Source organism: Beta vulgaris, chromosome 7, assembly GCF_026745355.1.
Source record: "Beta vulgaris subsp. vulgaris cultivar EL10 chromosome 7, EL10.2, whole genome shotgun sequence".
In the NCBI taxonomy this organism is placed as follows: Eukaryota; Viridiplantae; Streptophyta; class Magnoliopsida; order Caryophyllales; family Amaranthaceae; genus Beta; species Beta vulgaris.
In genome coordinates, this window is record NC_079208.1 from 36,724,638 (window position 1) to 36,740,643 (window position 16,006).

The 16,006-nt window shown below is 33.7% G+C and overlaps 1 protein-coding gene across 1 annotated transcript; it reads left to right on the top strand.

Annotated features, from left to right (window-relative positions):
- The first annotated feature begins 10,787 nt into the window (after positions 1-10,787).
- Positions 10,788-14,907, top strand: LOC104899391 (auxin-responsive protein IAA13). Its single transcript, XM_010686567.4, has 5 exons — positions 10,788-11,543; positions 12,066-12,376; positions 12,973-13,108; positions 14,283-14,344; positions 14,436-14,907. Exons 1-5 carry the CDS (start codon positions 11,125-11,127, stop codon positions 14,483-14,485), a joined length of 978 nt encoding a protein of 325 aa, XP_010684869.1. The 5' UTR covers positions 10,788-11,124; the 3' UTR covers positions 14,486-14,907.
- Positions 14,908-16,006: the final 1,099 nt, after the last annotated feature.

A 16,006-nucleotide genomic window follows, 5' to 3' on the forward strand; every position in this document is an offset into this window, starting at 1 on the left:
AGTGTATATGTAGCCTTTGTTAGTTTATTAAGCTTATTTTTCATAAGAGTAAGGGTTTTTATTTCAAAAAGTTATCACTATGTTTTTTTTTTAGGTAGGAAACACAAACACATTGGCTGATAAGGCATGCGTAGAAAATACCCCAACATAATGCTGGAGTAAAGATCGAACCCCTGACCTTAGGGGCCAAGGGGGAGTGCTCTACGCACTTGAGATAACTCCTATCCTTAAAAGTTCTCACTATGTAGAGTAGGGGTGTAAGTGGACTGCGAAAAGTCCAGAGTCCAATCCACTCCAATCCAAACTTGTCGAACTGGACTAGACTGAAAATTTTTTGGACTGGACTCGGACTCAAATTTTCGAGTCCAAATATTTTTGGACTAGATTTGGACTCATCCCTTTGGAGTCCAATAAATCCAGTCCACAAATATTTTTATATATAATATATATTTAATACATATATAATGTATATATTAAAAAAAATATACTATTTTTAAAATTTTGGAGTTTTTAACCTTCCCTCTCTAAATATTTCAACAGGCGCCAGACAATTTTACTTGGCGCTAGATTATTACACTTAGCTCCATTTGTTAAATAAGTAAATTATACTAGCAGTACTGCAGTAGTAGGCTAGTAACCGACTAATTCTATCTCACTTCACTCCCCAGTCCTTACCACTCACTTCCTCTTACTCTTCATTTTCTTTCTACCTTGCTGTCTCGACTCTCGCATTCTCTATTTCTCCCTTAGATTAATTCTCAGTCTCTCTGTTTCCTCTCAACTTAGATCAAGGTAAGCATATGATTCAACTCATAGTATTTTACTTTAATTTAAGCTTTTAATCTAATTTGTGCATATTGATAATTGAATCAGATGTCAAATGCTCAAGCATCTCAAAAAACATTGTGAATCATTGAATCTAAATCGAGAAAAAAGATATAATAATCGGACTGCATGGACTGGATTCGGACTCAAGAAAAAATTATCAGACTGGATTGGACTCAAAAAATATTTGGATCGGACTTGGACTCAATTTCTCGAGTACAAAAAACTTTGGACTAGATTTGGATTTTGGCAAAGTCCAATCCAGTCCAATCCAATCCACTTACACCCTTATGTAGAGCACCAGAACTAATTTATATCTTATTTAATTAAGTAAAAAAGTCAGATTGAAATTTGTGAGTGTGCGCTTCTGCACATGGACCTATTGAATTTAGGTAGGTACCCGATTATAGAAGCTGATCTAATAAGTGTTAAATTTTGAAATTGACTTGAAGCTGATCAAAATAAGGACTTAGAACTCGGGTTGGCGTCACCCTTGATCATGTTTCGAACCCGTAGGGTGAAGATTTTATTCCAGTTCTGAAACCGAGTACTCGGGGTTTTGCTTATCGTCACCCACATTCGCGTAAAAGCATGTTTAATGATTTTCTTCACATACCTACTAGCATGCAAATTCTCTGGATACACAAACATGTAAACATCTTAATACATGATCCAACATCAATTTTGAAAATGAAAACCTCAACCATCACTTTCATTTGACTCTGCCATCACCTGAATGAGAAAAAGTTCGATTGATAACCAACAATGGTTTACAAGAGATACATGAAGGTTTATGTAACATGTATGATGTTGATGCAATTGTACATGGGCAACGAGGAGCTCACTAAGGGGGTAAATGAGGGATGAAAACAAACGGAGGTGTGGAAAGATGATATGTAACTATCAAGGAAGGGGTGCTGTGCTGGGGGAGTGGTGTTATAGAGCAATTGTAAAAAGAATTATAAGACGGCGCTTAGCAATATTAGGGCACATACGGACATACCAAATCAAACATAACAAAAGTTATGGATGTCAACTGTCAAGTGAGTTGCAACAAACCCAACCTATTAAAATGTGGTTGCGATTACACTTAGGTCGAGGTTTTTGTGGTAACATAATAAAAATTAATAACTTGTGTCAGAGCAAGGTTCTTTATCTGGATGTCAAGTGAGCTGGCAAAATAGTACCTAATTCGTCAACTCCACCCAAACCTAACCTATTAATAATGGGTTGGGTCAAAATTTTCAAACCGTTTAATTAAATGGGTCGACCTGACCCAACCCGTTTAATTAAATGGGTTGGGTCAGGTTGAAAATTCCAACCTGATTTTGACCCATCTAACCCATTTATAAAAAAAAACAAGCTGAAAAAATCCCTAACTCAATTCAGATTTTAGCCCAAAAAAATTGGGCTGGACCATAATGTAATAAAGTAAAAACCCTAGCACTACTTAAAAGGTTATGGATTTCAGATTTCCACCTAAATGAACATTTGTGTTGATTTTGAACAAAAGTTAGGTTGATTTTGAACAATATTATCGTATGGTTATGTAATGACTTAATTTTAATTTGCTGTCTACTGTTATTTGCAAATAAATTGTGTTGTTTTTCTTTTTTTTTCTAGAAAAAACATTATAAAAAAAATCAAACGGGTCGACCTGAAGGTTGACCCATTTTTCATAAGGTTGGGTTGGGTTGTAAATCTCAACCCGTTTCAGTTAACAGGTCAGGTTGGGTCAAGGGGTTCTCAACCCGCCAACCCACCAACCCAACCTGATCGTGATCCAACCCGACCCATTGCCAGCCCTAATAAGACATGACTTGCTAATTGTTGTCCTTCCGTGACTCGTTGCTATTAAACAACAGTAGTATTTTTAATAATTAAACTTCACTTTTCGGCATAATTCACATTCACCATTTCAACCATCATTTGTGCTTTTATAATTTTTTAAAGTACATAATTAAAATTTATAATGTTCAAAGTTTCATATTGCATAACCATGAAAAGTAAAAATATTACTATCAAGGGAGTGTATGGCACTTTCTCCGTTTTTTATTACTTATAATATTTTCTATTGTACAAGAAACAAGAAAAAGAAAGAAATGAAAAGGGGTAAAAAAATCTCAAATATGTTCTTATAATAATTCAGATTATGGAGAAAAACTTAAGTAGGAGTAATATTAAAGTCTAATCCAGTAATCCTTCTAGAAAGAAAAATTCTCGACCATTACCAAACTTACCCCAACAAGACGTTCAAAGAAAAGAAAAACAATTGACGAGAACGACGGAAATCTCGAATGGCATAGGAAAATATCGAAAATAAAATAATAATGATGATGGGTCTCATTCCCATCATCCAAACACCACCACCATGTACAACAAAACAAACCCCAGACAGAGGTAAAGCCAAAAAAAGCAATTGAAAAGGATAGGTAAGGAAAGACAAAAGATAAAATAATAAAAGTAATAAAATAATGTATTTTCTCTTTTTTTTTCTATTGCAATGACTATTACTTTAAATAACTTCACATCTTTCTTATAGATCAGAGATCACTTTTCACCATAAAGATTTTAAAATACTAGGAAAATTTGTTAAAAAGGACCTTTTAAAAGTTCAATTTTGTAAAAAAATAAAAATTAAAGCATTCTTTGCAAAAAAAAACCACAAACTTAATTTTTTTTGCAAGATGAAACCTATTCTCATTTTTCGATGGGTTTTTTGTCCCAAACTACCTTTAACTTTCATGTTTTTGCGAGAAACTACCTTATAAAAAAATTGTTGTCCCAAACTACCTTACTTTTACCATTTTGTTGTTGACAACTACCTTAGGCCGGTTTCCGACGTTGACTTTTGTTTTTTCTGCTTTTTTAATGTCGCGTTATATCACTTGACCTCTTCAAACCCTTTTTTTAATTTTCCCCACCCTAGTTTCCTCATTTTCCGGTGTGCGCGCGCTCTCTCCCTCATATCTATGTGGCACTTTGTACCACCAATCCACCATTAAATTCCTCTTCTACTTAACCTAAAATTGAAACAATCACCCTCCTCAATTCCCACAAAGGTAATTTGTTTTTCCCACAATTTTGAACTAAAAAAACAAAAGTCAATGCCGGAAAACGGCATAAGGTAGTTGTCAACAACAAAATTGTAAAGTAAGGTAGTTTAGGACAACAATTTTTTTATAAGGTAGTTTCTCGTAAAAACTTGAACGTTAAAGGTAGTTTGGGACAAAAAATCCTTTTTCGATATAGTTTTTGAGATACACAGTGATGGTGATGCACTTAACGGAGATAGGGGGTAAAAGAAGATAGAAAGACTAATCTTATGCATCTCAAAAACGACACCGAAAATAGAACATCTTGCAAAAAAAAATCAGGTTTGTGGTTTTTTTTTTTGCAAAGAATACTTTTAAAAAGTTTTTCTTCGCAAAATTGAAATTTTAAAAAGTTTTTTTTTGGCAAATTTTCCAAAAAACTATTAAAAAGTGTGATCCCCCACTTTCTCCTTTAAAATACCCATACATTTTTTTTTATTCAAAAAGTGGTTGTCCCCACTTTCTCTCTCTAATACCTTTCTTAAAAACTCTCCGTTTTCTCTATGTAGCATCTATAAAAACGGAGGATGTATTACAGCGATTCCATTTCTAATATAAAAACAACTTTAGTCGGCATTATTATCCGTACTTTATCCTCATAAGTCTCTCATTAATTATTCACCAACCCACCTTTTATTGTTAAATATTAAGTGATAATTTCTCTCGGTTAATCTAGTAAATTAAATGGTACATTTATGCCTAGCTAGTTACCCATCTTTTTTCATTTTCACAAAAATTGTGTCTAAACCTATTGTCATAATTGAAAAAGAACGGAGCTAGTACTATATATACTAATAATTTCAAAGGATACGTATAAGAAGCTAAAAATGAATATATTAAGCGACAAGTTGATAATTAAGTGGTAACATAAATTATAAAAAAATAATTAAGTAGTAACGTAACCTATTGACATGTTATTTTGTTTTGAAATTCCAACTTAAGATTTAAAATAGTGCATTGAATATTTATGGTTAACTATTAAAGTTGTATACTTCCTCCATTCTTTATTAGTCATTACATATTGATAAAAATTATAAGAAATTGATATATCGTAAATTTATAATAAGACGAATCTAACAAAATCCCACATAATTATGTCTATCCTTATGTATAAATAATGAGAGATGGTCAAAGAAGAGTGTATGAATAAAGTAAAAGTCCAAATATAGTGATTATTAAAAGAGAAAAATTACCACTAGCAATCTCAACTATGATCAGTTTGATTTAAAATGTCACAACTTTATTTGAGTTATCTCATAGCAACTATAGGGGTTCTCTTTTCAAAATGGTCCTTCAGCTTAATTCAACCATCAAATGAACTCATCTGATAACTGTTTATTGATTAACTAAAATCAATGAAATAGTTCAATGCGTCATAATCAACCAATTTAGTAAGTTAATCAAGCCAGAAGACAGTTTTGAAAATAGAGCCTTAGAGTTGATTGAGATTGTTGTAATATATAAATAATGTTGAGACCTTTTGTATTTCATGTCACTTTTCCCTATTCCAAAAGGGTCATAGAAGCAATCAATAAAATACAAAGGAATTTCCTTTGGTGCGGCTATTCCGAGAAAATCCCTTGTGCCCTAGTCTCATGGGATCTAATTCAATTACCAAAGATACTAGGTGGATTGAGTGTGGGCAACTTGTATCACAAAAATCTTGCTTTATTGCTCAAATGGGTATGTCAATACCTGCATGAATCCGGTGCCCTATGGAGAAAAGTAATATAAGAGAAGTACCACTACCCACGTCCATTCGTTGCACAAGAATTATCCATTCCTTTGAAGGGGTTCATGGAAAGGAATTTGCGCCTCAGTTTTTCAATAACAATGATGCACAACCACTAGTTCTTTCGAAGGTAAGAAGATGAGTTGGGAATGGAGTCCTAACTCTTTTTTGGAAAGATATATGGGCTTCTGACGTCCCTTTCATAAACATGTTCCCTCGTTTGTTCTCTATCACCAAACAAATAAGCATCAGTGGCGTCACTTGGCTTTTGGGATGGGCGACAATGGATTTGGGGTTTCTCATGGACCCGAATTCTTAGACCTTATAACATTGTTGAACAAAATCACCTTCAACAAATTATTGACAATATCTCCCTCTTTCATGACTGTGATGATTCCTATATATGTTTGGAGCCCTCATCTCTCAGAGATTTTTTCAGTTAAATCATTTTGCTTTAAACTTCCAATAATAAATTACTCGTCTTATGGTTATGCTGCAATTAAAGGAATTTGGCGAGGCCTTGTCCCTCCACGAATCGAAGTGTTTGTATGGATGGCTTTGTTGGGGAAAATAAACACTAGAGAAAAGCTGGGGCATATGGGAGTTATTCCCCCCGATGAAACTCACTGTCCCTTATGCCTTTGGTGCGTTGAAAGCTGCACACATCTCTTCCTTCATAAAGATTTCTCATGACAAGTTTGGTTCCAATGGCTTCACTTATGGGGGCTTTGATGGGTTTTCCCATATCATCTTCGAGAGTCCTTTAATCAATGGCGTTTCGAGGGTAGCAACAAATTCTTCAAGAAAGTGTGTGTAACAGCATGCTCCAAATAGAAGTTTAATTAATACTTAATACTGCTAATTACAAAGTTAAATTGCTAATTAAAGAGAGTATTAGGGCGAACTTATGCACCTTCCCTGATAGAGAAAAATTGGAAATCCCATAGTATTCAAGCATATTATGAAAATAAGTTATACTCCCTCCGTTTCCTAAAGATCTTCCCACTTACTGTTCCTACGGATACCAAGGAAAATCAAGTTGTGTGGGGCATGGTGTGAGTAAAGTAGGAGAGAGAAAGGGGTTAAGATAAATAAACAAATAAAAAGGGGTTAAAGTAGGAGAGAGAAAGGGAGTAAAATTGAATTAATAATGTAATGGTGAACCATATGATAGTGACATGAGAGGGTAAAGAGGGAAATTTGTTTTGCCAAATAAGGAATAAAGCAAAAGAGGGAAGATCTTTTGGAAACACCTTTAAACAGAAAGAGGGAAGATCTTTAGGAAACGGAGGAAGTAATAAATTAGTTATTATAAAATATTTTTGAGTACTTAGATTACAAATCGAAAATATATCTTTAACTTGCTAAGAATCATCATATAAAAAAGATTATCTCATAGCAACATACTAAATACATTGATCATGACTTCACATTTGCACACAGTAGCTAATTTAAACATTATCTCTAATCTTGCAAAACAGACGAATTTCCCCTACCATGATAGGTTCAAAGAACAAAACAGGTGGATCAGCTTATGCTGGTACACAAGTCCCACCGAATCCAAAATAATAAGGTGGATGGAATTACGCAATCATTTCTTATACTCAAAGCATAAACTTATAACTTTCATAACTTCATTTTCCTCTTACTCGAAATTCATTGATGAATCGAGATACTTTTATTCTTTTTCAGAAATACATTTATACTTGCTCATAAATATGTTGATAATTTCGTTAAAACTTCCATAGAAATACATTCGCATATACTGGAGAATTTTTCCAAGAATTATCCAAAGATAACACATATCATTCTCAATACATAACACAAATAATTATAATCTTAAACTCATCACAAAAATAGCATAACTCCAAGTTGGAACACGAATGGAGGGATAAACCACAACTCCATAATATACCTTATAGGGACGTCTCCCACACCTTTCTTATTTCCAGCTTGCAAGACTTCTAGTCATGACCCTACATAACGGGGCAATACCTGCTCAGCTACTTCCCTTTGAAAACTAAACTTTGAATGTTCAAGAAACTTATACTCAAACACGTTACTTAATTACTTGTTCTTACTTAGTGGTATCTAGTTTTAAAACCAACTTAACTTATTAAAACAAGTTTTATAAAACAAGCTTGCTATACATGTCAAGTTTCACCGTTGAGGAAAAATGACTTAATAATAAGGTTTCGAAAAGGATATTGAGATTAGTCGAGGTAGTTAAGTAAGCGATTATCATGGTATGGAAGCATGGAAAGGTTTTATGAAGAGGATATTAAATATATGGAAAGATTATGCCACGCAAGCAGACATATGTCAAATTAACGATTTCCGGTTTTGTGTTAAAGAATAGCGATTTGTATATGAAATCACTTGTAACTTTTATATTTAGCTAAAGGTTTTCTATACCAATAATTATATGAATATATACAGTAGGTGTTCATCACTCAAGAGAATTTCAGAAACCAAAGAAAGAAGATTTAATTAAGTCGGAAAAAACTAAGCAGAAGTCGGGTTTTTAAGTGTTCTTTATTTTTCAAACGGAGGTTGTACGTGGCATGTGATTAGGAAACGAAGCAAAATTTTATTTTATAATCAAGATATGAATTAGAAGTGTATCATGTAAAATCAGCAACAAACGAGCTCATATCAAGGTACAATTAAGGCAATAATAAGGTTCAATTGATTTTAGGGGAACTTGACATACGACGATTTTTATCTCGAAAATAATCATCGGAATTCACATACAATACTTTGAAATCAACTAATTATAGATCATTAACAAGTCAATAAGTTTCCATCAGATTACATATTCAGAAATCACACATTTTCCACAAACTAAGTGCTACAGAAACAAACTAAAAAAGTAAGGGTTTAAAGAGTGATCCTTAGCTTGTGTATCTTAATCTGGTGTTTAGGAATCAAATATCCTTTAACCACTTTTAGCTCTTCTCCATCAACTCCCTAATACCTTAAATAAAACATTCATAACTTAAATTCAGCAACTAACCTAAAGTAATCACGTTTCAATCATATAAATCTCATAAGTGTTGTAATTCAGCAACATCTCACCTTTCTTGACTTTCTTTGATTCTATTGATGTGACATCTCGAACTTAACGATTGCCCAATATGAATAACAACTTGAATAACCTAGGAAAACAATTGTATGCAAGATCCGAAGCTACAATCCAAAGAAACCAAGCTGTCAACATCAACAGAGAAACACGCCAGAACTGGTGTGAGGGATAGGTAATGGTGTTGTGTGATTTTTATTGTGTTTTGTGAAATAAAATATGATGAAATGAATTAGGGACCTTGGTCACACATATATAGAGAATGGATAATGGCAAGCTTGTGGAAGTATTAGGGGTAAAATCATCATTTCCTTGATTAGGAACAATCCAGGATTTTCAAGGCTCGAAATTTTGGATTATATCTTCAATCACTTCCTAATCCTTAATTATTCTTAAATAAATTTTAGCCATTAATATCAATCTTTAAGATAATTGAAAGACAATACTGATAATAACCACAAATTTCAAAACTCTGGAACGATATTCAACGTTCCTAGCGTTACTTACAAATGAATTTTCTTAACTCGTACTTCGTATTAATCACATAATAACATGTAATAGTCACATCCACAGACAAAATGAACATAATCTCATAAATCAAATATTTATTCCTCAAAACACAACTGTTTACGTACGATTAGTACGTTAATAAATTATGTTTATTAAAATAATCTCGAATTAGAAGTACATGCTATTACAGTGTGGGTTGCAAGAGTTTTTGTCACAATATGGTCCTTGTGGAAGGAGTGTAATGCTTGAATTTTCAACAACTCTTCTTGCTCCATGGAACATCTTTAAGACCTTATTTTGTTATGTCTCAGTTGGTAGATCAAGGAGTGGGATGATCTCTTCCCATATTCTTCGGTTGAAATTATTCGCCATCCTAAGTGTCTCAATTGGGATGATATCCCAAAATCATGCTTTGGTGGTTAACCAAAGTGCTCGGATGATCTTTGGTGCCCGCCACTCATCAATTCCATTAAATAGGATGTGGATGCCTCGATTAACTCAAGTTTGTCCCAAACTGCCATTGGAAGGGTCTTGATGAATTGTAGAGTGAATTTAGGTGCCTTTTATTATGTCCCATCCCCTCAATTGAGATAAACTTGTATGAAATAATGATATCTATAGAGCAAACCAATTGTCCTTGAACAATGATCATCTTCAGCATCAAGTAAACAACATTGAATCAGATTCGACAAATGCGATGACTTGGTGTAATAAAGACAAAGGGGGTCCTTGGAACTTAAACTTTCAACTGAACTTTATTCGTAATGCAAGAAAGCAATAGATGAATATCAACATTATTCATAAGCGTCAAAGCCCTAATGTTGTAGCAGATTTTTTTGGCAAAGAAATGTATGGTTTTTGACTCGTATTTTGTAGCATGGTTATAGCTAGCTGGAAGTTTAGGCAATGCATTCAGATTGGGAAGCTTAGTAATGCATCGTACATGGCCTAACTTTATTTGTTTATTTATGAAAGTAATGCGCTTTGATTTGGGTTTTGTTGTGCTGAATGGTTCTGTGATAGGGGATGTTTTGGTGCCCGATGCCATGTACTGCTCTTTTGCCTATCAATGAAAATGAACAACTAATTATCAAAAAAAAAATGTTGAGACCCTTTACGACTCGTTTGGATTTTTAGTTAAGGTAAGGAAGGGAAAAGAAATAAATAAAAGAGAAAAGAAAGGAAAGAACCTTAATTTTCTATGTTTGGTCTTCCTTCCCAAATTTCTCTAATTCTAGGATGAAAGAAAAATGAAAATTTTGTAAAGAGGCTTTCCTTCCACTTCCTATCACCTATAATGTTATTTTTAAACCAAACATTGGAAAAATAAAATATTTATTTCCAGTTTATTTCTTTTCCTTCTAAATCTCTTTCTATCGAACAAGCTATTAGAGTGAACCGATTATAGTTAAAACTGATAGTGTCAATTTTTCGGATCAAATAATGGAGAAAGTATATTGAACCCGACAAAAGATAAAAAATAGAGAGAAAAGAAAAGATAAAAGCAAAGGAAAGGCAAGGAGAGCGAGCATAAAAAATGTTAGAGAACAAATTGATGGGAAAAAAAAAAAGAAAGGTTAGGAGAGAGAAAAGAGGAAAACAAGGGAAGAAGAAGGGAAAAAGGGGGAACGACCCATAGCACAACACCAGACATGTGGGTACCCACCATCATCACTATCTCCACCCAAACCCACACCATACCAATATACCATACAACATCACACCATTCTCTCTCCTCTCTTCCCTACTTCTATAATCTGTAGTTGTATTTCCTCATTTTTACCTACCCTTTTTTCTCTCCTTGTTCAATTCTTCCATTATCACATCCAAACTAACAAACAAAACAAAACAAAACCAAAAAAGAAAACTCTTGTTTTTCTATGGAAGCTGTAATGGGGGGTGGCACTGTTTCAAGTGATGGTGGTTCATCAGAATCAACAGTTATTTCAAAGGAAGAAGTGGTGGTTGAACAAAAAAACCACCACCATATTCACCATCATCATCATGATCATGATCACCATGATCATCATCATGAGAATCATAACAATGTTTATGAGGTATCTGATGAGTCAGAGTTAGAATTAGGACTTGGGTTAAGTCTTGGTAATGGTGTTTCTTCATGTAAGAATCATAATAAGCAAAATTTAAGGTGTTGTCTTAAAAATGGAGGTGTTGTTATTCCACCTTCACCTTCTTCTGCTTCTTCTTGCTCTTCTTTGGGTTTAAGAACTCCTAATAATGCTGCTAATCACACTCTTTCTGCTGGTACCAAACGTGCTGCGTCTCCTACTGCTGTTAGGTATTATTTCTCTATTTATTTTGGTGTTTATATATGATGATTATTTGTTTTACCCATATTTTTTTCCCATTTCTTTTGGTGTATTTTTGTGAGTCATTTTAGTTTTTGCTTACTCATTTTCTCTGTTTTCTTGGATGATTTCTGAATTTGGGTACATATACTTCAGTAGAAGTCTTTCTATGGGTTTATTTGGAATTTGGATGATTATAATTTGTGCTCAATTCCTAATTGTTATCTTTTTGTGGATAATACTAGTTTTTGCTCACCCAATTCATCTGTTTTTTTTTTGTTATTTCTGAATTTGGTTATATTTCAGTATAATTTGAGGATTTGTTTGGATGAATATCATTTGTGTTTAATTCATCTGTTGTTTTCTTGGTTGTATATTTTTGTAAAGTTAAGAGGTTTTGAGTTTAGATTGAATTAGTTTTAAAGGGTTTATTTTTTTTTCTTGTTAGAAATTGTATTGATGATTGGTTTTTGTTGGGCTGTTTATTGCTGTGTGATAATGACGAGGAGCAGTCAAGTTGTGGGATGGCCGCCTATAAGAGCATACAGGATGAACAGCATGGCAAACCAAACAAAATCGGTTCCGAGCGGAGAAGAAAACAACTCAGAGTTTGATGGAATCAAAGGGAAAGATATGATCTATGGTGGTGATGAAACGGGCAAGGCAAACTGTAAGGAGAGAGTTGCTCCTAAAAGCTGCTTGTTTGTAAAAGTGAATATGGATGGAGTTGCCATTGGAAGGAAGGTTGATCTTAATGCACACCCGAGCTACGAGTCCCTGGCACGAATGTTGGAGGAAATGTTCACCAATAGAGCTGTTGAAAGTATGCTATTGTCACTTTGCTCTTTATATTCTTTATATTGCTTTGTTGGTAATATAATACTCGAAAATTTGAGTGATTAGTCTAAGCTTAATAAAGTGATGACATCAAGATCCTTTTTTGGTGTTTCAATTGGATTTCTATAGATGAAATTGTTGAAAGCTATTTGCTATAACTAATGACCTTGATAGAGTATTTTGTTGTTTTCCATGAATGGTTTACATGTTAGTGGCTAATTTGTGTTTTTCCGCTGAAAGAATTATGTTATGAAAGGGTATAAATGCTTAGCATCTAAAAGAAGGAAGAAAGAAAAAGTTGAATGGCATAAGTGCATAACTTTAAAGCAACCTTTTTTTACTGATCTATAGCACAAAAATAGTGAATGGACATGAGTTACTCTAATCTTAAGTGCAGGGTGTGAAAATTCTGGGCCTCTGGGGTGTTGGTGCTAGGCAGCTGTTGTACTAGCAATATCGGAAACCAACCTTTTCTTTGTTGCGAAATGATGATATATATCTGTTTGTCAAGCAATCTACTTAGTGCGTAATTGTCCCTTTTTTGTAATGCAACTAATTGTTTCTTGATTTATATATCCTCAGAATCAAGCGGAGAGGAACTCATTTTGATGCCAAAAGTGACAAGACCCTCTAAATTATTGGATGGATCATCCGATTTTGTGCTTACTTATGAAGACAAAGATGGAGACTGGATGCTGGTTGGAGATGTTCCTTGGAGGTATGTAGTATGCACTTGGTTGTGCATATGCATGAATTGTGATACTTTTAGATACTGATTGAGTTTAATGTCAATTTGGCACTTGTAATTATAGGAATTTTCCGTCCTATATATTGAAGTAATGAATGATGTCTTAGAGAAGGAGTTAATGAAAATTAAGAGTTAAGAATCATAACAGCAGACGACATTTTGCATCAAATTGCTAAAGCTTTTCTTGTAGCATGATACTTGAAGATCCTCGATTGGCTTGGGAACAGTTATAAGCATCTCATGTATTCCTTTTCGCAATTTTGGTGTTCTCACTTGCTGACTTTGTGTGAATAGGACTCGTTCTTTTTTACCCGCAAATCCTGAACTTAACTGAACTGATCCAAACAACTTTATCAAATTTCAGTGATAAGTATGGGGCCACAGTTGTCATATAAAAATTTCTTCTTCTGTTGCTGCTGTAATAAGTGAAGTTAGCATCACAAAACTTGTTGCACATGTTAATGAAGTTAGATAGTTGTCTTGTTGTGTGCATTTTGCTATCAGATTTATATAATGTATTAGCTATGTAGTGGTCCTGTAAACTTTAAAAGCATTTATTAGCTAGCTAAGTATGAAAGGCATGCAATCAAAGATGATATTGATTTTTGAATAAGATATCTTCACAACCGTTAGCTTCAGATAAGAGAAACCGTATATTTCAGAGTACAACTTGTAATTGTGCTTTCTCTATTTTTCAAAGCCTATTGTTACTCTTCTTGAGTTATTATGTCATGCGATCAATAATTGTCGGTCCTGTTTTCTGCTATGCTACAAGACTTAGATTAGATTCTTGACATGGATTGTAATTATGTATCTTAAGGATGGAGTTTGAATTGTTTGTGCTGGAAATTCTTCATATATCGTCAATGTTCTGTAGTAGATGCTTGAGTAATTTTTTTCTAAGGGACCATTATTTGAACATACGAGGAGTTTGACATTGTGGCAGACATTTCCTTGGGTACTAGGACCGGTCTGCATTCTGCAAGAATGATGCTTATTTTTCCCGATAATTTGAGCTTGGTAACTTCTTAATGATAATAGTCTGGGAGATGCTTATCATAGAACATGTTAATTCCTGTTCAACACCTAATTACTTTATTCTGAAAAGATGCATTACATCCGCCATTTGTTACTTTTTTTGCAGTATGTTCTTAAGCTCAGTGAAGCGGCTTAGAATCATGAGAACTTCTGAGGCTAATGGACTCTGTAAGCTGACTTCTTTTCAAGCTCTTGCTTAATTTCTCCTGTTAAATTTTCTTTATGCTATCAAGTCGTAATAATGTATCTCATTACTCAGCTCCAAGATCAGAAGAGAGGAGTGCAAAGCAAAGAAGTCGGCCTATATAAAGTCTATTTCCTCATCATGTATTATCTCACGGAAAACAAAAAAAAGAACACAAGGCTGAAGCTATATACTGGAAAGAGAGTACTATGACGCTGAATACTCTAAACAATGCAGATTTTGCCAAGTAACAATGATCCTCAGCCTCTGATATAAGTATTTGTTTCTCATCGAAATCTCGGTTTGGTTTTCCCGTGTTTTGTACCTCAAGGTTTTGGTTTTTTATTTTTTCTGTCTTAGATATTTGAGTACACATGCTTGCATACCTTGTCAAGAGCTTTTACTTAGTGTAAATATACATATATGGGTGTTAGGTTGTAAGGCTTCTTTGGGTTTTTGAAATACTGAATGAACTTTGATTTTGCCTGCTGTAATGGAAAAAGAGTTTATATGGTTTCTACTCTAAGAGACCTTGTTTCCACCTTTACATCATTGTCACATACTAGTATATTATGTTGTCTTATCTTCATATTATTTGTGTTTAAGTAACTTTGGTAGGCCGTATACTTATCTGGATTAATCTGTAACGAAGAAACCGAATAAGTTTTGCCATTACTTGTCATGAAATTCAACATCAAGCGGAGGCTTGACATCATTGGATTTGGGGTTATTTTTAAGATATTTGGGGAATGTGCCAGAATTTTCCTTTGCTGTACAAAGTTTAATATCATAGTATCTTATCAACCATACTAATGTAGGCACAATTCTTTTTACTTGGATTTTGCTGGGTGAAATCTATCTAAACTTATTGCACTCAGTTAGACCTGATCTGCCTTAAAACTATCTTATATATATACTTCGTCCATTTCATAATAATGTGACACTTTTCTCTTTTATGTAAATGCTATTATGGAACGGATAAAGTATGTGTTTGGATCTAATCAACCCGGAAATTTATTTGTTTAAGGGGAAGGAAAATGCACCCATATTTGAAATTTTAGAACTTTGGGAAGGAAAATGAACTCGTAGGTTTTTTTTGAAATTTTTAGGATATTATGTTATTATGGTCCTTTTTTTTGAACTGAACTTGACTGAATTGAATAGAATTAAGTTGAGCTGAACTAAAATAAATGAACACTGTGAGAAGAAACTAATTGAATTGAACTGAAATGAAAATAAGTTCAATACAATAGGGCCTATAAAATTATAGTTAAGGGTAATATCGAGCCCCCTAAAACAAAAGTGTAAGTATCAAAGAGTTAAACTTTAAAGTCTAACTTACTAAAACTAGAATGTGTGGCCCAGTGGCTTATTTAAACTTAGGAGGTTGTACTATTGTAATTTGGAAGTATTCTTAAAGATTAGTAGGAGTATTGTTTAGAAAAAAGGTTGCGAAAAGGAGAAAAAAAAGAAAAGAAAAAAGGTTGTTTGGAGTGCTGATTTGGGGCCCAAGGCACTAATCTTTGCTTCCACAACAAAAATAAAGGCATGTACAATATTGTCCCTACGGTATAAAAAAAAAGTCTGCTTATGGAATTATGGGTCCCATATGTTTCCCTTATGTTCCCTTATACTCGTCCAAATTT